At 33.7% G+C, this 22,060-nt stretch overlaps 1 protein-coding gene across 1 annotated transcript in view; it reads left to right on the top strand.

Annotated features, from left to right (window-relative positions):
• Window positions 1–22,060, top strand: part of GABRB3 (gamma-aminobutyric acid type A receptor subunit beta3) — a 451,589-nt gene that overhangs the window by 152,060 nt on the left and 277,469 nt on the right. The window contains exon 2 of the mRNA XM_053888809.1: window positions 424–471. Within this exon, the coding sequence (XP_053744784.1) occupies window positions 424–471 (48 nt within the window). The remainder of the gene's footprint in view (window positions 1–423; window positions 472–22,060) is intronic.

Below are 22,060 nucleotides of genomic sequence, written 5' to 3'. Positions count from 1 at the left end.
TATTTTCTCACCTCTTCCATGATTCAGATTTCAATTAAAAATTCATTTACTCAAAGAAAATTTTTTTGTTATCACATTTAATATGGCTCTTCTCAAGTCATTTTATATCACTTTTGTTTTATTTTTATCACTGTACATACTTCTATTTGAAATTATCTTATTTTTATTGCTTTTTTTTCTCTTTTCTTCACTAAAATGTAAATAGTGGTCTTGTAACCATTCCAACTACTAACAGAGCAGAAACCAAATCCTAAGCTTACCTAATGTGATGTGTATTGCTTTTTAAAATGTGTGTCCATTTCTTTAAGTATTATTTATTGAATTTCACCAAATAGACACAATTTGACAATATGCTTATTGGAGGAATTTCAGATCTAAGCAATATTTTAATGCTAATATCTTATACTCTTTTACTGTTTTCAGGAATGCAGTCAAAGAACACAAAAAACTTTACGCCATTTATGAAACCAGGTGAGTCCATATCTTCAATTTATCTATTAAACTTGTCTTCTACTTTTCACTAATAATACAAGTATTATTAGTCATTGTGATATGAGCTTATGAGTTACCTTGCTCTATATATTTTGTGTTTGAAACATCCACCAAAATTATTGTAAAGCATACATAGAAACTAAATAATAATAACAAAAATAATATAACCTTAAGTTATCTTATGTAATTTTTCTATAATTTTAATTTGAAATTTAAGTAAATAATTTAAAAATAAAATTGAATTCTAAAAGGGCATCTGATTCTACGACTAAGTGCATCCAACGTTAAAATAAAATGTCTTAGTATTAGAAGAAACTTCAAACGTCATTTGAAATTTCACATATTTGGAAAGGTAGTCCAAAGTTTTGTGTGTATAAAAACATGTTCTCCAGCTGATATTCTTTTGGAAAGAAATTGGCTACAACAACAAGGTTTGGCAGCAAATCTTATGAAAACATGTATTTAACAGAAACTAAACATCTGATAAATTCTTGTTTATCTTTAAACATTCAACTACAATATGATTTACAATTAAAATTTCTCTAGATACCAACCACCCCCAACCTCCAAACTCAATCAGCATCTCAGGCAAAAATCATTCTCCTCTGGGCCCACTATTTGTTAATGTTTAAAGCATTTCTATGTAAAGTGCCAATGATTATTTTATTTCTTCCTTCCTTCCATATATCAAATTCTAAGTACTGTAATACAGTGCTATTCAATATTTTTGGTAGAAGTAATAATTTATTAGAATACATCATTTTAGTATTGTTTATTGTGTACATATAATTTTATTTACTTAATCAAATATTTCCTTAAGATAAATTCTTTAAGGCAGTATTATATGAGAAAAGAATATACACATTTAAAATCTTTTAAATTTATGTATGTTTGTACATAATTTTGCAAAAATTGTAAGTATAGAGCACTAGTATTCACAAGTAAACATAGCCATGTAATCACCAGTCGGATTGGGAAATAGCACATTAAGTACTTCAAGCTCACTCCAATCTGTGTCAGGCACTCCCTTCTCTTCACCAAAAATAACCAATGTCATGACTTCTTTCACCATCTGCCTTAGTTTGGATTCCCCAGAAATAAGATTCTTTCCAAGATGAGAATTCTTTTTCCAGTGCTGTATAGGACAAATACTGTCAGGAAAAACTTGTGAGAATGATCAACAAGTACGGTATGAGAAGTAGAGAAAATGCAGAGTATTTTTGAGACATCTAGCTTCTACCAGATCTCTAGGCACTCTGTAACATCAGTTATAGAACAAAATCTGTCCACCTAGAAGCCTGGTGGCTATACACCTACATCAAAACACTTTAACAAGGCACTGTCTCTGGGGGGAGGAGCATAACATCCCAGGGATCTCAAGCACAAGCACGTAAGCAATGCTTTGGGAAAAAAAAAAAAAAAAAAAGTGGAGGTTTGAGTGATTTGTAGCCAAAACTACATCTAGGAACTAACAAAGGGAGCCTGGTACCAACAGCATATGCTGCAAATCATGCTTTGCACCATGAAGATCCATTTTCTTCTCACGTTAAGTTTATGCCACAGGTTTTTAAGTATTCTAATTGGCCACAATTTCATGGAAAACTTACCAGCAAAGGTTTGGCAAAAAAACACAGCTTACACTGCTATAGTACTTCAAGAGGCCATGATAGATATCACCTCCATGCCCCACCCTACCATACCACCTCTTCTGGACCAGCTGGATTGCTTGGTGGAATTACCAAGACAATTACCACTGAACCTCTGTTTGTCAAGACACTTTCAGGCAATTGATAATGCTGCCTCCCAACTGACAGTTGAGACTTGGCATATGAATGTCAAGAATAGATCCACTGAAAAGCTGAAAGCTTTTCCTCTAAGATCAGGAACAGGACAAGGAAGCCCACTCTCACCACTTTTAATTCAACATAGCATTGTAAATCTTGGAGCAACTAGGCAAGAAAGAGAAATAAGACATATCCAAATTAGAAAGGAAGGAGTAAAACTATCTCTATTTGTAGATGACATGATATTATATGTAGGCAACTCTAAAGACTCCATGGGGGGAAAAAAACCATTAGAAATAATAAATTTTATAAAGTTGCAAGATACAAAATCAGTATACAAGAAACTATTGTATTTCTATATATTAATAAACTACCAGAGAGAGAGAACTTAAGAAAACAATCCTATTGGGGCGCCTGGGTGGCGCAGTCGGTTAAGCGTCCGACTTCAGCCAGGTCACGATCTCGCGGTCCGTGAGTTCGAGCCCCGCGTCAGGCTCTGGGCTGATGGCTCGGAGCCTGGAGCCTGTTTCTGATTCTGTGTCTCCCTCTCTCTCTGCCCCTCCCCCGTTCATGCTCTGTCTCTCTCTGTCCCAAAAATAAACAAACAAAAAAAAAAAAAAACGTTGAAAAAAAAAAAAAAAAAGAAAACAATCCTATTCACAAATTGCATCAAAAAGAGTAAATAACTAGGAACAAATTTAACAAAGTAGGTGAAAGACCTGTACACTGACAACTATAAGACATTAATTAAAATAATTGAAGAAGAACAAATAAATGCAAAGGGGTGTCTGGGTGACTCAGTTGGTTAAGCATCCGACTCTTGATTTTGACTCAGGTCATGATATTGTGGTTCATGAGTCCAAATCCCATGTTTGGCTCCACACTGACAGTACAGAGCCTGCTTGGGATTCTCTCTCTCCCTCTTTCTTTGCCCCTCCCTGCTCATTCTCCCTCTCTCAAAATAAATAAATAAAATTAAATTTTTTTAATTAAAAAAAAACAAATGGAAAGATAGTCTGTGCTCAAGATTCAAAAGAAAAAAATATTATTAAAATATTCATACTACTTAAAGCAATCTTGGGTACAGACCCAATGCAATCCCTATCAAAACTCCAATGAGTTTTTCATAGAAAGAGAAGTATCCTAAAATGTGTATGGAACCACAAAAGACCTCAAATAGCTCAACCAATCTTCAGAAAGATAAACAAAGCTAGACGCATCACTCTCCCTAATTTCAAACTTTATTACAAAGCTGCAGTAATCAAAACAGTATGGTGTTGGCATTAAAGTGAACATATAGAAACACAGTAGAGAGCCCAGAAATAAACCCACACATATATAGTCAATTAATTTATGAAAAAGGAGACAAGAATACAATGGGAAAAGTCTTTTCAATAACTAGTGTTGCAAAACTGGGCAGCCACATACAAAAGATGAAACTGGACCACTATTTTATACCACACACAAAAATTAATTCAAAATGAATTAAAGACCAGAATGTAGGACCTGGACCTAAAACCATAAAACTCCTAGATGAAAAAAGGCTTGGATATGACTCCAAAAGCAACAAACAAACAAACAAGTAGAACCACATCAAACTAAAATTGTCAGCAAAGGAAATCAGCAACAAAATTAAAAGGAAACCTATGGAATGGGGTAAAATATTTACAAATCATATATCTGATAAGGAGATTATGTGCAAAATCAAACAACTCAGCAACAAAACAAAACAAAACAAAACAAAACCCAAACAATACAATTAAAAAAATTGTAGGTGATCCGAAGAGACATTTTTCCAAAGAAGACATGCAGGTACATGAACACATGTACATGAAAAGAGTCCCAGCATCACTAATGATCAGGGAGATACAAATCAAAACCACAATGAGATGTAACCTCACACCTGTTAGAATGGCTATTATCAAAAAAACAAGATATAACAAGTGTTTACAAGGAGAAAAGGGAATCCTTGTGCACTGTTGATGAGAATGTAAATTGTTGCAACCACTATGAGAAACAGTGTGGAGGTTCCTGAAAAAATTGAAGGTAGAGACATCAAATGACACAGTGGTTCCACTTCTGGGTATTTACGTAAAGAAATAAAACAAACAAACAAACGCTGGCTTGAAAATATATCAGCACTGCATGTTCTTTACTGTATTATTTACAATAACTATGATATGAAAATAACCTAAGTGTCTATTGATGGATAAGTGGATAAAAAGAATGCAGTATGTATATGTACAATGGAATATTATTAAATCATGACAGAGAAGTAAATCTTACCATTTGCAACAACATGTATGAACCTTGAGGGTATCATGTTAAGTGAAATAAGTCAGAGAAAGACAAATACTGTATGATCTCAGTTATATGTGAAATCCAAAAAGGAAAGGAAGGAGGGAAGGAAGGAAGGACAGAAGGAAGGAAGGAAGGAAGGAAGGAAGGAAGGAAGGAAGGAAGGAGGAAGGGAAGGAAGGAGGGAGGGAGGAAGGGAAGGAAGGAAGGGAAGAAAGGAAGGAAGGAAGGAAAGGAAGAAAGGAAGGAAGGGAAGGAAGGAAGGAAGGAAGGAAGGAAGGAAGGAAGGAAGGAAAGGAGGGAGTGAGCGAAGGAGGGAGGGAGGAAGGAATGAGGGAAGGACGGAAAGAAGGAAGGAGGGAAGGAAGGAAGGAAGGAAGGAAGGAAGGAAGGAAGGAAGGAAAAAAGAGAGGGAGGGAGGAAGAGAGAAATAAAAAAAAGATCTTATAGAGAACAGATCAGTGACTGCCAGAGGTGGGAGGTTTGGGGGCTTGGAAATATGGGAAATGCTGGTCAAAAGGTGCAAACTTCCAGTAATAAAGCATATAAGTCTTGGGGATGTAATCCAGAGTATAGTGAGTATAGTTAGTTACACTGTATTGTGTATTTGAAAGTTGTTAAGAAAGAAAATCCTAAAATTACTCATCACAAGAAAAAAATTATACCTATACATGGTGGCAAATGTTAACTAGACTTCGTCATAAACTTATGGGTCAATTCTTCTACCAATATGGCAACACCATTGTTATCCAGCTGATTTACTGGCACAAGGATGCCAAAGTGACTATACAACAACCATAGCTTTATGTTTAATAAAGCTATTACTGTATCTACTTGTAAAAGTGTCTCTTCTCTGGGAATCAGGACATGTAGATCCACAATGCTGATCAATTTTTATTATTAACTATTAACAAAAGTCCATAGTTTACATTAAAGCTCATTCTTGATGTTGTAAAGTCTATAGGTTTTGACAAATATATAAATTCATGTATCTATCATGATAGTATCATACAGAGGCATTTCACTGTCTTAAAAATCCAGTTTTCCACCTATTCCCCTCCTCTTTTCCCCTGTAACTTCAGGAACTATTAATCTTTTTGCTGTCTCCATTCTTTTCCAGAATGTCATATAGCTGGAATCATACAGTACATAGCCTCTGTAGATTGGCTTCTTTCACTTAAAAATATTCATTTAAAATTGTGCTATGTATTTTTGTTGCTTGCTAGCTCATTCCTTTTTATAACTGAATGATCTTCCTTTGTATTGATGTACCACAGTTTATTTATATATTTACCTATTATTTTTTTTTAATTTTTTTAAGTATTTATTTATTTTTGAAAGAGATAGAGAGAGTGCAAGCTGGGGAGGGGCAGAGAGAGAGGGAGACACAGAATGTGAAGCAGGCTCCAGGTTCTGAGCTGTCAGCACAGAGCCCGACGTGGGGCTCGAACCCAGGAACCATGAGATCATGACCTGAGCCGAAGTTGGACACTTAACCGACTGAGCCACCCAGGCGCCCCTATATTTACCTATAAAAGGACAGCTTGGCTGCTTCCAAATCTTGGCAATTATGGATATAGATACTGTAAACATTTGTGTGCAGGTTCTCATTTGGACTTAAGTTTTCATTTGCGTAAATACCAAGGAATGTGATTGTTGGATCATATGATAAAAGTATGTTTAGTGTTGTGAGGAACCACCAGACTCTCTACCAAAGTGGCTGTACCACTTTGCATTCCAACTAGCAACAAGTGAAAATTCCTGTTGATCCACATTCTTGCTAACATTTGGTGTTGTCCATATTTTGGATTGTATCCATTTTAATACGTATATAGTGCTGTCTCATTGTTGTCTTAATGTTATCAATGCCTTGATGACATGATGTTGAGCATTTTCCTATGTACTTGTTAGTCATCTGCATATCTTCTTTGATTAGGTTTCTGTTCATATTTTTTGCTCATGTTTTAATTGGGTTGTTATCGTTGAATTGCAAGCGTTTTTTGTATAATTAGATACCAGTGCTTTATCAGATATGTGTTTTACCAGTCTGTGGTTTGTCTTTTCATTTTTTAGCAGTGTTTTATACAGGGCAACCCCAAGTTATTTATTTTAATCAAGTCCAATTTATCAGTTTCCTTCTCCCATGGATAATGCTTTTTGTGTTGTATATAAAAGTTCAACACTAAACACAAGGTCACCTAAATTCCCTCCTACATTATTTTCTAAGAGTTTTAAAGTTTTGCAATTTACATTTAACTCTATGATCTCTATGAACTCTATGACCTTTTGTGAAAGGTGTAAAATCTTTGTTGGTTGGTTTTTGCATGTGAATGTCCAATTGTTTCGGCATTATTTGTTGAAAAAAGGTATTCTTTCTTCATTGAATTGCCTTCCTCTTTTGTCCAAGATCTGTTAGTTATATTCATGTAGGTCTATTTCTACACTCTCTATTCTATTCCATAAATCTATTTTCCCATTCTTTCACCAATACCACAGTCTTGAATTTGGGTAGTGCCAGTCCTCTGATTTTGTTCTCCTTCAATAGTGTATTGGCTCTTCTTACTGTTCTGCCTTTCTGTATAGAGTGCATTTTTCAATATATACACAATAATTTTCTGGATTTTGATTGTGATTTCATTGAATCTATACAGAAAGTTGGGAATAATTGACATTTTGATAATATTAAGTTTTCCTATTTATGCACATGGAATCTCTCTCCATATATATAGGTCTTCTTTAATTTATTTCATCAAAGCTGTAGTTTTGTGATTTACCTCATATGAATACTGTACATATTTTGTTAGATTTATCTTTCTTAATTTATTTGTATTGAAGTATAACTAACATATGGTGTCATATTATTTTCAGGTTTACTATATAATGATTCAGTAATTATATACACTATTCAGTGTTCATCATGATAAGTGTACTCTTCATCCCTTTTATCTATTTCATCCATCCCCCATTCACCTCCCCTCCCCGCAACCACCAGTTTGTTCTCTATATTCAAGAGTCTTTTTTTTTCTCTTTTTTCCTTTGTTTTATTTCTTAAATTCCACACATGTGTGATATCCTATGGTATTTTTCTTCCTCTGACTTATTTCAGTTAGCATTATACCCTCCAGGTCCATCCATATTGTTGCAAGTGACAAGATCTCATTCTTTGTGGATAATATTCTGTTATGTATATACAGTACATCTTCTTTATCCATTCAACTTTATCCATTCAACTATGGATGGACACTTGGTTTGTTCCATAGTTTGGCTATTGTAAATAATGCTGCAATAAACATAAGGGTGCATATATCTTTTTGAATTAGTGTTTTCATTTTCTTTGTGTAGATAATTAGTAGTAGAATTACTATGTGATTTTATTTTTAAATTTTTGGGGAACCTCCATACTGTCTTCCACAGTGGCTGCACCAGTTTAAATTTCCACCAACAGTGCATGAGGTTTTTTTCTTTGTTTCACCTTACCAGGAATGTTACTGCTTGTATTTTTAATTCTTGCCATTCCGACAAAAGTGAGGTGATATCTCATTGTGGTTATTATCTGCATTTCCTGATGATTAGTGATGCTGAGCATTTTTTCATGTGTCTGTTAGACATTTGTGTGTCTTTTGGAAACATGTCTATTCGGGTCTTCTGTCCATTTTTAATTGGATTATTTGGTTTTTGGTGTTGAGTTATATAACTTTATATACTTTGAATATTAAGTCCTTGTTGGATATATCATTTGCAAATAATTCCATTCAGTAGGTTGCCTTGTCATTTTGTTGATTGTTTCCTTTGCTGTGTTGTTAGATTTATATATAAGCATATCAATTTTTGATGTTAATATTCTAATAGATTTTAGCTATATTATATATTTATTGATTACCATATATATTATAATAGACATTTTTATTAGTGTCTAACATGAATCATTTTTCACTTAGACAATTATTGTTATCATTAATTCAAATGCTATACACATTCTAAACCCTTGGAAGTTATTACTATTATATTAGTATGTTTTATACATTAAACATTAATTCATTTACTTATACATTTACCACTAATGTAGCTCTTTATCCCTTTCTACATTACCATGTTTCTTACAGCATTTGGATTCTGTGTCCTGGAAAGACTGTTTTTAGTATATATCTTATTGTAAGTGCTGGCAACAATTTCTCTAAATTTTTTTGTCTGGTAAATCTTTACTTTTTTTTTTTTTAAGTGAAGAATATTTTCAAATAGTATAAAATTCTTTGTTGGAAGCTACTTGCTTTCTTCACTTTATTTATTGTCTTATTTGTTTTTCTGTTTCTTGAGAAGTCTATTCTTAGTTTTATAGTTGCTTTTGGAGTTAATTTTTACATTTTCAGATATGTGTTTATGATTTTTTTCTTTGATTCTGATGTCCAAAAGTTTTACTATGATGTCTTTAAGTGAAACTTTCTTTTCATCTTGCTTTGGTGTCATATTTTTTGTGAATCTGTGGCTTTATCTCTTTTTACCAATTTTAGAAATGTCTCAGCCATTATTTCTATAAATGTTGTTTTTACCCCATTATATCTGTTGTCCCCTTCTGTAACTTTAATTATAATTGTTATACCTTTTTAGTATTGTCTTATGTCTTTTATTCTTTTTTCTGTTTTTCCCATACTTTTTTTTTTTCCTATCCATGGCTCAATCTGTTTTTTCCAAATGATGTATCTTTTAGGTAATGATTTCTCTTTTCAGCTAAATCTCATCTCCTATTTCACCATTTTTAATGTGTCATTGTATTTTTCAGTTGTGGAATTTTCATTTAATTCTATTATAAGGATATTGATTCTATGAAGTATTTCTCCATCTTTGATCTATTTTTTTAAGCATATTAATCAAAGTTTTGTTAAAGTCTGCATCTGATAATTCCACTATCTGGTTCACAAATGTCTTTTTTAAATTTTTTTAACTGTTTCTAGATCTTGGTATGCCTTTTAAATTTGATTCAATTCTAGACATGTGTTTTAAAACATAAAATCTTTAGATCAGCAGTATCCAATAGAACTTTCTGTGAACATGGACATATTTATATCTATGCTGTCCAGTACCATAGCTACTAGTCACTAGCAGTTTTTGAACACTATGAAATATCACTAGTGTGACTGAAGAAATGATTCTTTATATACTTTTAATAAATTTAAATGTAAATAGCCACATGTGTCTCTTGGCTAACATACTGGACAACACAGGTCTAGATAAAATTTCTTGCTGACATTGTATATTAAATGTTTCAAGTGCTCTATTTGATATTTTTTCCACCAGAAAAAAATTCTTCAGCTTTTTGCAAGTAACTAGAGTAGTAACAGACCATTTAATGCAATCAGACATGGAGCTGAGTTTCTTCATGTCGTTGCTTTCTTTCTGGTTCACCCTTTCTCCTAGTTTGCAGTTTTTAAGAATCACAAATGAAAGTCAAGTGTATTTACCTGGATCTCTCCAACTTGGCTGGCCTTGAACTCCAATTTTGTTTCCTCAGAATAGGGAAAGTATTGGTAGCTCTCATTAGCTTTCCAACCTGCTGGTAACTGCTTCCTGCTTAGCTTCTCTGCTCTTGCTTCTAAAATGCTGCTTAGAAATTGGCAAATTAGTACATTTGTTTTTGTGGTTCTCTCTTTTCCAGGATCATGACCTTTCAGACTCTCACTCCTTGGTAGCTCTGAACTCAGTTTTTTATCTCATTAGCCCTGTGAGATATCTGAAAATTCTTTTTGGTGTCCCTGCCTCTACCTCTATTCAGCTTCATAGATTCAGCTACCAAGTGACTTATAAATCATAAGTTGGGCTTCTTTAGAAGCAGACCATGAGATAAGTATTAGAGTAAAAATTATTTATTTGAGGGATGCATCAGACACTGGTAGTGACATGAGAAATTCATACAGAGAAGGAAAAACAGCTAATAAAAGTCAACTAATTTAGCCAGTTACCATAAGTAAACAATTGGGGCCGAATTCCTCAGTGAGAAGGTGGAAAGTGGTGTAAAACACATATCTCAGAGATATCATATTCTAGAGTTGAGATCTGGAGGCTTTTTGAACTAACTCCCAATGGCTGTTTTAGAAGGGAGGCAATGTCAATAACACTCTCTTCCTCCAATGTATAGCCTGCCACCATTTAGAGCAGCATTCCAAGGTTCCAGAATAAAATAAGTCATCAGACTTGGAGGTGCATAATACTGGTATTTGGAAGTCAGTGAGAGGACACTAAAAGGCTGATCAATGGAGAAGAACAAACATAGCATAGAAATTCATGCTCCTCCCACAGAATTTGCCTTTTTCCCAGGATTTTGGCCTCTAAAATTATGGCTACCTTAAGAGCTTTATAATACCCTCTCATATATATTTTTCCATTTTTATTCCTTTTTTTCTGCTTGTTCTAAGTGAGAGGATTGGCTCTCCTGAAAGCTAGTCAGTCATAGCTGACGGTGGAAAGGTGGGTTGTTATTTTTTGGACACTAAAATGTATTTTACTGAATGATTTATGTGTCTGGGTATCAAAATATATTTTTTATTGACTTGGAAGGTGGATAACTGTTACCCAATTTGTACCAGTTAAACCAAAGTGTTTTTAACACCATCAAGCAAAAAACATGCGTTCATTGGTAACTCATTTCCTTATTTGAGTGATATACTGACTGTATGTTCTTTCCAGTTAAAATGTTTTTGTTCTATATTTGTTATTTTTTTCATATGATTATATATGAAAGATTAAAGAAAAGTAAAATTATTCTTCAATATCACCACACAGAATTCATTGATAGAATTGCTTTGAAAACAAAATGGGAAAATGTTAAATAAGAAGAAGGTTTCTCCCTAATCTTATTGTTTATGCTTGAAGAATTTTAACATTTCCGGGCCTGATTCCAGACCACAGTAGTGCCCTGTTGAATGATTCTGGCCTCTAACTTGCTGAGAGCTAAGTTTCCCATTCTGGTACTGGTTCAATTCTCATGTTCCCTGAAGCACTTCCTCACAGAGGCTGAGTTTTGCTCGTGACAACTGTCAATGCACATCTCCCCTTGGCCCTGAAACTCACCACTCAGCTATTTTCCTGATCCTCAGGAAGGCTGCTCATTACCTGGCACAATACTATCAGCACAAAACATGCCCAGCATTAAATTAGGTAACCAATCAGGGACTCAGATCTGAGAGTTTCCATGAACTGTCAAGGGCCACTATACAGTAGATGAGCAGCCTTCATCGTAAGTTTGGGGAATGTGGCTCAAGGGCAGCATTTGGTAGTACTTGGTAGACCAAGTACTTTTGATCACACATATTAATAGTAAAAATAATGAAATACAGCCCATATATACATCATATTCTTTGTAAAATGCATTAATATATATGAGACTTTTAAGGACAAAAAATCCTCTAATCCCCTCCTGGGAGTGGAGCATTTTGCCAACTTCCTGTGGAAAGCACTAATATAGATAAGAAGAAAGTGGGGTACCAGGAAGTCCAAAGGCACTGCAACTACAAGAGTGCCATTGCAAGCGTAGCTCAGGGTCAGTCCTTGGAATAAAAGTGACAACAGGCAGAGAAACCACTGTGTGCCAAGTTTCATAGGATGTGATCACTGAACTGGCACCCCCCAGGACAAAATCCAATTTCAGAGGAGCTGAGCTAAACCTTGTAAGCAGAATGGCTAATGAGCATCTTCAAACTGAAGTGGAATATTTAGAGAATTAGGGTAGTTTTCTGTGAGCAAATCCAAATAAATTCTGAGTTTATTTATACCAAGATCGTTTCTTTGCCTTCAAAATCTCATGTTCAGTGCAATATGTCTTTGGCTTTGCAGTTATATTTGTATCTGCTGTACAACACTAAAAACATAAGGGTGAATTTCCTATCTATTGTGATGAAATTCAATCTAATTTTACTTAAAGCAGAAATAAAGTATAATATGACTTTACATTATTTATATTGGATGAATCAAAATCTGATATTGGATTATGCAATTAATCTTACTTTGGGAGACAAATAAAGATATGGATGGTAGTTATAAATACTACCTCAAATTTCCAAGGGGAGTTTGTGTTCAAGTGTCTCTCATCCAGCATTTCTTTGTATCATCCATGCTTGGAAGCAATAGTAACATCACTAATACCATGGAAGTGCCACCAACATTTGTGTTCCTTTTAAATTCCAGCAGAATCCAACGCAGGGTTTCCTGTATTTCTTAAGCCTATTTGTAAATGTCCATGAAGATGAGAAACAGTATTGTATTCTACCACCTGACTTTTTTCTTATTAAATGAAATGGAGAGCATCAAGTAGCTCCTGACTTATTTATTTTTGTTTTTGCTGTTTATGTATTAATACCATACAGTAGCTTTAGCTCAATTTATGGCTTGTGTGCATCTGAAAAACCATAACAAGACTTAGATTAATGTCTGATCTCAACCTTAGAGGGGTGTATTTTATCCTAGGAGTATTTGCTTAGCTCTAATTTGAAAGTTTGCTTGTGTATGTTATCAAGTTATTAAAAAAAAGATTTGTGATTATCCCAATTTTCCTATCTAGCTTTTATTTTTAAGTTTATTTATTTTTGTGTGTGTGAGAGAGAGAAAGAAACAGAGCATGAAGGCGGGGGCAGGGGGCAGAGAGGGAGACACAGAATCTGAAACAGTCAACACAGAGCTGTGAGCTGTCAACACAGAGCCTCATATGGGGCTCAAACCTGTAAACTGCAAGATCATGACCTAAGGCAAGTCGGATGCTTAACTGACTGAGCCATCTAGGCGTCCCTCCTATCTAGCTTTTTCCCACTTCCTGTCCATCTGTAAATGTAGTACCCAAAAGTTTAAAAATAAGAGTTCTGTATAGGTCATATATTTAAGTGCATTAAAAAACTAGTGACAAAAATGTAAGGTGTCTTGTGGTCCCCACAGTGAGTCTCCCTACATTACCTGTTCTAGATCATCTCAGGAAATGTAAAGGAACAATGGAGAGTGTCTCACACAGCAGCATCCAGGGTTGTGCTGAGCAGCAATTTGTCAGTACATTACACCTAGGGGCTTTAATGGGCTCAGACCTGAGATCCTTCAGAGAGGAAAAGCGAATAAAGTGTTTCTTATAGTCACTCAAATGTCTACCTGGAGTAATTTCCAGACTTTGGTGCAGGAAAACGTAATCCAAAGAGAGTATGGCAGCCTAGCTGAGTTGAGAAGCAAGAATTGGAGTTATGAGAGATAAGGTTACCATAAATTGGAGACAAGAGTCTCAGAGCTGAAGCAGATACACAGAAAAAGAGCTTCAGAGATGTGGATAAGGGTGCATTTGAGTCTTTGGTTCAACATCATTTTGCATATGCATAGAGTAAAACTCCATATGGCCAGGCAAAGAAAAACTTGCAAAAAAGACTCAATCCTCAGAAGTCACACACAAGCAAGAATTATTTGAATCCCCAATATCCAGATTGAAGAAAACTCTTTAAATACATGAGATATTCAGGAGACTCTAGAAAGATAATGTCTTAATAATGGAGCTAAACTAGACCTAGAGGAAAATCTACCCTAGATCCACTATTACAAAAGCTTAAAAGCAAATCTTGAAAGTATCAAATATATCTGTGGAAGCCAGCCAGAACAAAGTACGCAGTCTTTATTAGAATATAACAAAGCTAGAGGTGCCTGGGTGGCTTAGTCAGCTAAACGTGTATGACACTTGATTTCAGTTTAGGTCATGATCTCAAGGTTCATGAGATCAAGCCCCGCATCTGGCTCTGTACTGACAGTGTGGAGCTTGCTTGGGATTCTGTCTCTCTGTCTCTGTCCCTGTCTCTCTCTCTCTCTCCCCCTCCCCCACTCACCCACATGTGTGCATGCTCTATCTCTTTCAAAATAAATAAACTTTAAAAAATAATATCACAAGGCTAGAACTCAAAAATTCATAAATGGTATAAAATTCATAATGTGGTATTTTACTATGTGTAAATTATATCTCATAAAAATTGAACTTACAGGGGCGCCTGTGTGGCTCAGACGGTTAAGCATTCGACTTCAGCTCAGGTCATGATCTTGCGGTCCGTGAGTTCAAGCCCCGCGTCAGGCTCTGGGGTGATGGCTCAGAGCCTGGAGCCTGCTTCCGATTCTGTGTCTCCTTCTCTCTCTGCCCCTCCCCCGTTCATGCTCTCTCTCTGTCCCAAAAATAAATAAATGTTAAAAAAAATTAAAAAAAAAATTGAACTTACAGAAAAAAATACCTTTATCTCAACAGATAATGAATTTGGTAAAATTTAATACCAGCTCAATTTTTAAAAATGTAGCAATCTGGTAATAGGAGATAGCTTCCTAAATTTGATACTGGATCATACATCTCTATTAACATTATAGTTAATAATGAAGCAATAGACACATTCTCATTAATTAATATCTGCTGTCAGCACTTGTATTTCATAGGATGCTAGAGTTCCCAACCAGAACAATAAGATAATAGAAATAAAATAAAGGTCATAGGACAGAAGACAAAGAATTAAAGCTCTCACTTTTCACACATAATCATTGTGTATATATAGGTTCAGACAATAATAACACAGCAAAGATTCAAACCTCCTCTCACTCTAGAGTTTTTGAATTCCTAAGCAACAATTTATTAGGAAATAAGAATCTTTAAAATGCTACAATTTATAGCAACAACAATGGCAACAACAAACACTCCTCATATTTTTGCTGAGTACCTTGTTACAAAGGTATTGAAAAACACATTTTTACTAAGCAAATATGAAGACCTTGGAGGAAGATAAAAATTTCATTGAAATGCATAAAGACATAAATGAATGAGTGGGATATATTATGTTCATAGATGATGAAATAAAATTGTGTTTCTCCTCAAAAATTTCTGTAAATTAACACAGTTCTAGACACTTAACAGAGCTTTTTTTGTGAAACTTGAGCTGACAATCCTAAAATTTATATGGAGAAGTTTAGAATCAAAAAATGACAACTGAAGAAGAGGAGTAGTAAGTAGGGACCCATCTAATTCTTTTTCAAGTGTTACAACAAAGCTATGGTGAATAAAACTATGGCACAGGGGAAAAGTATAAGCCGATGGACCAGACCAGAAATCTTACAGCAATTCCAATTTTAATAAAACAGAACAATGTGGAAAGGTTTGCAGTTGAAGCCCAGTCCTTCTGCATGAACCCATATGTGTGTGTTGAAAAAATAGGGAGATGTGATTAGAAATGTATTTTATATATTGTATTGATTTGATTCTTTGAGCAAAAATGGTGAAATAATTTCAGCGAAAGCTTTAAATTTAATAAGGCTGTTCCTGTAATGAGAAGTAGGCTGAAAGGTAGCTGGAAGGGTGTAGTGAAAAGAACATTCATTTTGTTTGTTCATAATCTATTTTCACTGGATGAATAAAAGGCGTATTTTTGATACAGCAACAAGAACATGAATATGAAAAATGAAAGAGGCGGTATTATAAATCAGACAGGAAAGTCTGCACTTAATAACAGATGATGCTGGGACAACTGGCTATACATTTGGAGAACAATAAGCTATATCTTTATCTTACACCTTGATCAAAATCAGTACCAGATGGACCTAAGACATAAAAATGATGGAAAAAGTCTGTTTAAATCTTAAACAGAACCAATGAAAGGAAGAATATCTTGATGACAATGATGGAAAATATGAATTTCCTAAAACACAAAAAAGCACAAGTCATAAAAGAGATGATGGATAAATTTAAATATTTAGTTAATTTAGCTTAATTCTAATTCTTTACTATTAATTTAAATTTAATAGCAAAAATTAACACATATGTGAAAACATCATAAAAAAAATTGAAAAGACAAATTCCAAATTGGAAGAAGATATGTACAACTTTTAGCAAGATATAAAAAATAATATACAGAATATATTTATTAATATCTTCTGGGGGTGCGTGCATGGCTCAGTCAGTTGAGCATCTGACTCTTCATTTTGGCTCAGGTCATGATCCCAGGGTCAAGACACACATTGGGCTCTGCACCAACTGTGGAGCCTGCTTAAGATTCTCTCTCTCTCTCCTCTTTCTTCTCCCCTGCTCATTCTCTCTCAAATTAAAAAAAAAAAAAAAAAGATAAAACAAGCGTTCTGTTGTGTCATTGTGTTATAATGAGCAATGGATATGAATGATGAGACCACAAACTTCTAAAAATATACTAATAGTAAATAAGCATATAAGAATTATTAAATTTCACTACTAATAAGTTGGAAGTTAAGCAGTAATGTATTATAAGTTCATACACATTATATTTGTAGAAATTAATGACTTTTATATGCCAATAGTGATAATGATGTAGGGAAATAAGAAATTTAATATAGAGCTAGTAAGTATAAATGAGTGCAACCACTTTGGAAAACAATTTGCCAATATTAGTATTTGGAAATATGCATATCAGTGATTTCATTTCTAAAGAAAATTTCGTCCACTAAGATTTATGCAGTAGGATGCTTATTTTAACAGTATGTAACAGTGAAAAACCTTCAAAAACTAAGCTTTCTTCTGTGAGGAAATGAATAAATGAACTATGAGGGAAAATTAACATCTGTATATTGTTGAATCTTCCTAGGCAGGAATATTATATGTAATTTTATTTACTTTTCCTTATTTTTCCCCTTATATAAGTTTAAACATTGTAGTTAGGCTTATTCCAAGGAATATTATAGTTTTCATAGTTGTTAGTGACATTGTTATTTATTATATTTTTAATGGTATGTAAGAAATATTTTTTCATGTTGACTTTTTAATGTAACTACTTTCCTTCCTTTTTCCTTCATTCTTTCTTTCCCTCCTTCCTTCTGTCTCATTTATTTTAATTCTGTTGTTCTCTTAAAAAATTTATTCACTTGAATATTTAGTTCCTAAATTGTATTTCTTTTTATTTTCTGATAGAGATTTAAGGCAACAATTTTTGTATAAGTGGGAGTTTGGGGGCATAATTTTATTATCTCTTGTTTCTAAATGTATGATTATTTTAGTTTTAATTTCTCTTAGTGATTTAATATTTAGGTAGAGAGACATTTTGACTATCCTTTAGTCGTTAATTTGGAATTTTATTACATTGTTCATTGCATGTTGATTTCTACTTTTAAAAATTTCTTGACAATTTTTTTTTGTTTGTTTTATTTTTATTTTTGAGACAGAGAGAGACAGAGTATAAGCAGGGGAAGGACAGAGAGATACGGAGACACAGAATCCAAAGCAGGCTCCAGACTCTGAGCTGTCAGCACAGAGCCTGACGCGGGGTTCAAACTCACAGACTGTGAGATCATGACCTGAGCTGAAGTCCGACCCTCAACCCACTGAGCCACCCAGGCGCCCCTCTTGACAATTTCTTATACATAACCCACAGTTAATTTCTGTGAGCAGTCTGTATATGTTTGCTAAGATTATACTGGTTTTGTATATATATATATATATATACACACACACACACGATTATATTATTTTTTTTTGCCAAGATACTTAAATTTGTTGTCAGATCTCCTATATCATATGTATTCTGAGAGAACTGTATTAATATCTCCCACAAATTTTGTGGATTTATCAATTTTTTCTTACATTATTATTGACCTTTATTATTTATTTTTTGTACACACTATATTAATGCCATTAGAAAAATAAATGAGGAAATAAAACCTATTTTACAAGATTATGTTACAGATGACTCATTTCCAAGATATCTATTTATTGCTTATTTTTCAGATAAATAATTAGTGATCTTGAAAATAAGTCATAAAATTATCTAAATTAAAAATAATAAAAGTAATAAATGGATTAAGAAGCAGTCACAACTAATGAGTGAAATACAGGTATTTTATATGTATGTGTATAATATATGTGTATGTATATACATATATTAAGTTAGTTAGCAAAAATTCATGGTGTATTTTTACCTTTCATCAGTGTTAATATTTATTTTTCTCCAGACAAATAGCATGACAATAACATAGATAAAAGTAGTTAAGATACTGAGTCTCAGGGATAAAGATGTAATGCAATAACTGGAAGGACAGCTTTGGGTACTTAGAAGGTACTCCAGCAGCATTCACCTTTTAAATATCAGTTTCTTCACATGTGCCATGGGTTTTATAAATGCAACCTCCTTTATACATGGTTAGAGGTTTTGGGTGGGTGAGACACTAAATAAAGAGCAATTATCTCAATGCTGGACATACAGGAAGCACATAGTAAGTGTTAATCACCAGTCCCATAAATTATTTAAACATATATGACAAAGATTTAATTATCTTAAAACTTTCTTAGAAAATCAATATGAAAAATACAAAGATATCAATAGAAAAATGAGCAAAAGACAAGCAATTCACAATCAAAGAATAAATAAGAGTATAAGCATATGGATAAATATGTATGCAAATAAGAGCATAAACATATGGATAAATATTTATGCAATAAAATATAATAAATGAATTAGTAAAATAAATAATAAATGTAATTTAAAAAAAGTTAAAACTATAATTGAAAAACATATATAGCATATAGCAATATATAGAATATACACTGACAAAAATGTAATATCTTTGGTTCAAATATGAACAAAAGACACACCCACTTAATGCTTGAGGGAGAGAAAGCTGTCAGCTGCTTTCTGGTGCACAGAGTCAATAGTTTCTGGGAACCTCAGCAAGATCCATTCCATTTGAACTGACAGTTCCACTCTTAAAACTTCATCCCAAGGAAACAAGTAGACAAGATGAAAATGATGTTTTAGAAGTTGCTACATCATAGTTTTGTTATAGGTAAAAATTGGAAACTATTAAATATCTAATCATAGGGAATTAAATAGATTATTGTTTAAGAATTACCATTTAGGCATTAATAATAATTTTGAGGTGTATTAATTTTGGGGAATATATTAATATTATATTATTTACTTTGCTATGAAACCAATTACAAAATCCCATTCTCTCAGAGCAATTTGTATATTGAAGTATACCTTGAAAAAAATCAAGGATATACGCTAAAATGGTAGCAGTATTAGTTTTTGTTGGGAATAAGGCAATTTTATATTCTTTATTATTTTTCTACAGTGATATTTCCCATTTGCATAATTTTTAAAAGATTAAATAAGGAAAATGATACATTAAAAGTTAAAGGGTCTATATACATTGTTAATTATTGGTCTTAATATACATTTGCATTCTTTTATAATCTTCTAATTACCAGCAAAATGATGCATGTTTTGAAGTTTGATCATGCCTAGGTCACTGGCATAAAATGCGTGATGACTACTATAGGGACAACAAATAGTCACATTGTCAAATATTTTGATTACTCATTCTTGATTATCATTCCTCAAAATATAACAGCATCAGATCAATACCTTATGTTAAAAAATACAAGTTAAGGATCTCACTTGGAATTATACTCATATAAAAATATAAGAAGGATATCTTTAGATAGTGTAAGCAAATTTGTAGGTTGTTTTTAATAGAAAAATATGGCTTCCAATTTCAGCCTTGACATGCAAAGGAGGCTGGAAATAGTTACTCTCATTTTTCAAAACAAAAACAATCTGAACAATGAGAAACTTAAGTTTCTTTTGGAGGCATCAGAGAACTGAGATCATAGGGAAAGCAACTACCCAGAAATCTGGAGATACAGGAGTTTGTGAAGAAAAAGAGGTGAGACATTCATGTTGGAGCAGGAGCTGCTGAAGCCATAATCTGGCGGAAGCACTCAAAGGATAATTTGGATCAGTTGCTGGTGAGATGAAAACCTGCTGATAGAGACACAGTCTTGGGGTGACTCACACTTTTGTGGATATTACCTCCCAAATGCTACCCAGTTCTCACAGTGAAGACCTGAGAAACATTCCCTAGTGGTTCTGGAATGAGGAAGAGAAAATTAACTTTGATGAATTACTCCTAGAGCCTTCTGTCTAAGAAAGGCCTACTTTCCAAGAACAATTTAACTGAGCCTTATACCATCCTTATCACCCTGAGATTCAATCATAATATTATAAAACGCTTCCCTTCCCCCATACCTGACCACCACAACAGTAGGACTTCAATAGAATAACAGTGAATTACAGTGGAAAAATCTAAAACATGCAGACTATAAGGAAGAGTAAACAGGACGTCCACATTCAAAAGTGAGGCAAAACCAAGGACACAGGAATTTGAAGCTTCTGGCTTCCCCAGTGAGAGCCCACATTAAATACAGGCCAACTTCTATCCAGATTAACATAAATTTTCACACTCAAAGCATAGTTACCTCAGTTTTTATTATCTGACACAAGTCCAACTTTCAACAAAAGTATAAGGAATGGTGAAAGGCAAGAATAAAACACAATTTAATGACAGCAAGCAAGCAATGGATCCAGGCTGAGATATGACACAAATGTTGGAATTATCAGAAAGGGTATTTAAATAGCTATGATTAATATGTTAAGGGATCTAATGGAAAAAGTACAAATATGCAAGAACACATGGATAATGCAAGCAGAAAGATGAAAGTCCCAAGAAAGAGTCAAAACAAAATGCTAGAAATCTAAAAATAGGAGCAAAATTGAACATAGTTTTCAATTTTCATAGACCCTGGGCATGGCCAAGGGAAGGATGAGTGATCCTAGGGAGAAAAAGAGAAAATGATCTAATTGAAATGCAAAGAGAGTGAACATGAAAGGTGGAACCATGTTAAAAAGTATAATAAACATTATTGGAATACCAGAAAGACAATAAAGATAATGTAGACTAAAGAAATATTTGAAGCAAGAATGTCTAAATTCCAAAATTAATGACAGACACACCAAACAACAGATCCTAAAAGCTCAGAGAATACCAAAAAGGATAAATACACACACACACTAAACAGACAATAAACAACGAACAATTAAAGACAAAATGTACCTAGGCAAATCACATTCAAACTGTAGTAAACCAAAACCAAAAATTTGAAAGTAGTCAGGGATGAGAAAATAAAATTTTCTATAGTGGAACAAGGATGAGAATTACAGTGAATTTTTAGTCAGAAATCATGCAAGCAAGAAAAGAGTGGAATGAAATGTTTAATATGCTAAGAGAAAAAAAAATCAACCTAGAGTTCCATATCCAGTAAAATCATTGTTCAAATGGGAAGGAGAAAAAGAACTTTTTAGGTAAACAAAAACTGAGGGGATTCATCATCAACAGACTGGCCATAGAAGAAATGTTAAAAGAATTTCTTCAGGAGTAAGGAAGATTATTTAGGTCAGAAACTTGTAATGACAACAAGAAAGGAAGACACCAGTGAAGTTATAAACTAAGATAAAATATTTTTCTTAACCTTAATGATCTAAAAGGTACCTATTTTTTTTTTAAGTTTATTATTTACTTTGAGAGAGAGAAAGAGTGAGAGAGAGAAAGTGAGAGAGAGGGGGTAGGGACAGAGAGAGAGGGAGAGAGAATCCCAAGCAGGTTTCGAATTGCCAACTTAGAACCTGACACGGGGCTTGAACTCACAA

The sequence above is a fragment of the Panthera pardus genome, unplaced genomic scaffold (assembly GCF_024362965.1).
Source record: "Panthera pardus isolate Hobbes unplaced genomic scaffold, ASM2436296v1 HiC_scaffold_24, whole genome shotgun sequence".
Lineage (NCBI taxonomy): Eukaryota > Metazoa > Chordata > Mammalia > Carnivora > Felidae > Panthera > Panthera pardus.
This window is presented reverse-complemented; position numbering and strand designations above follow the sequence as displayed.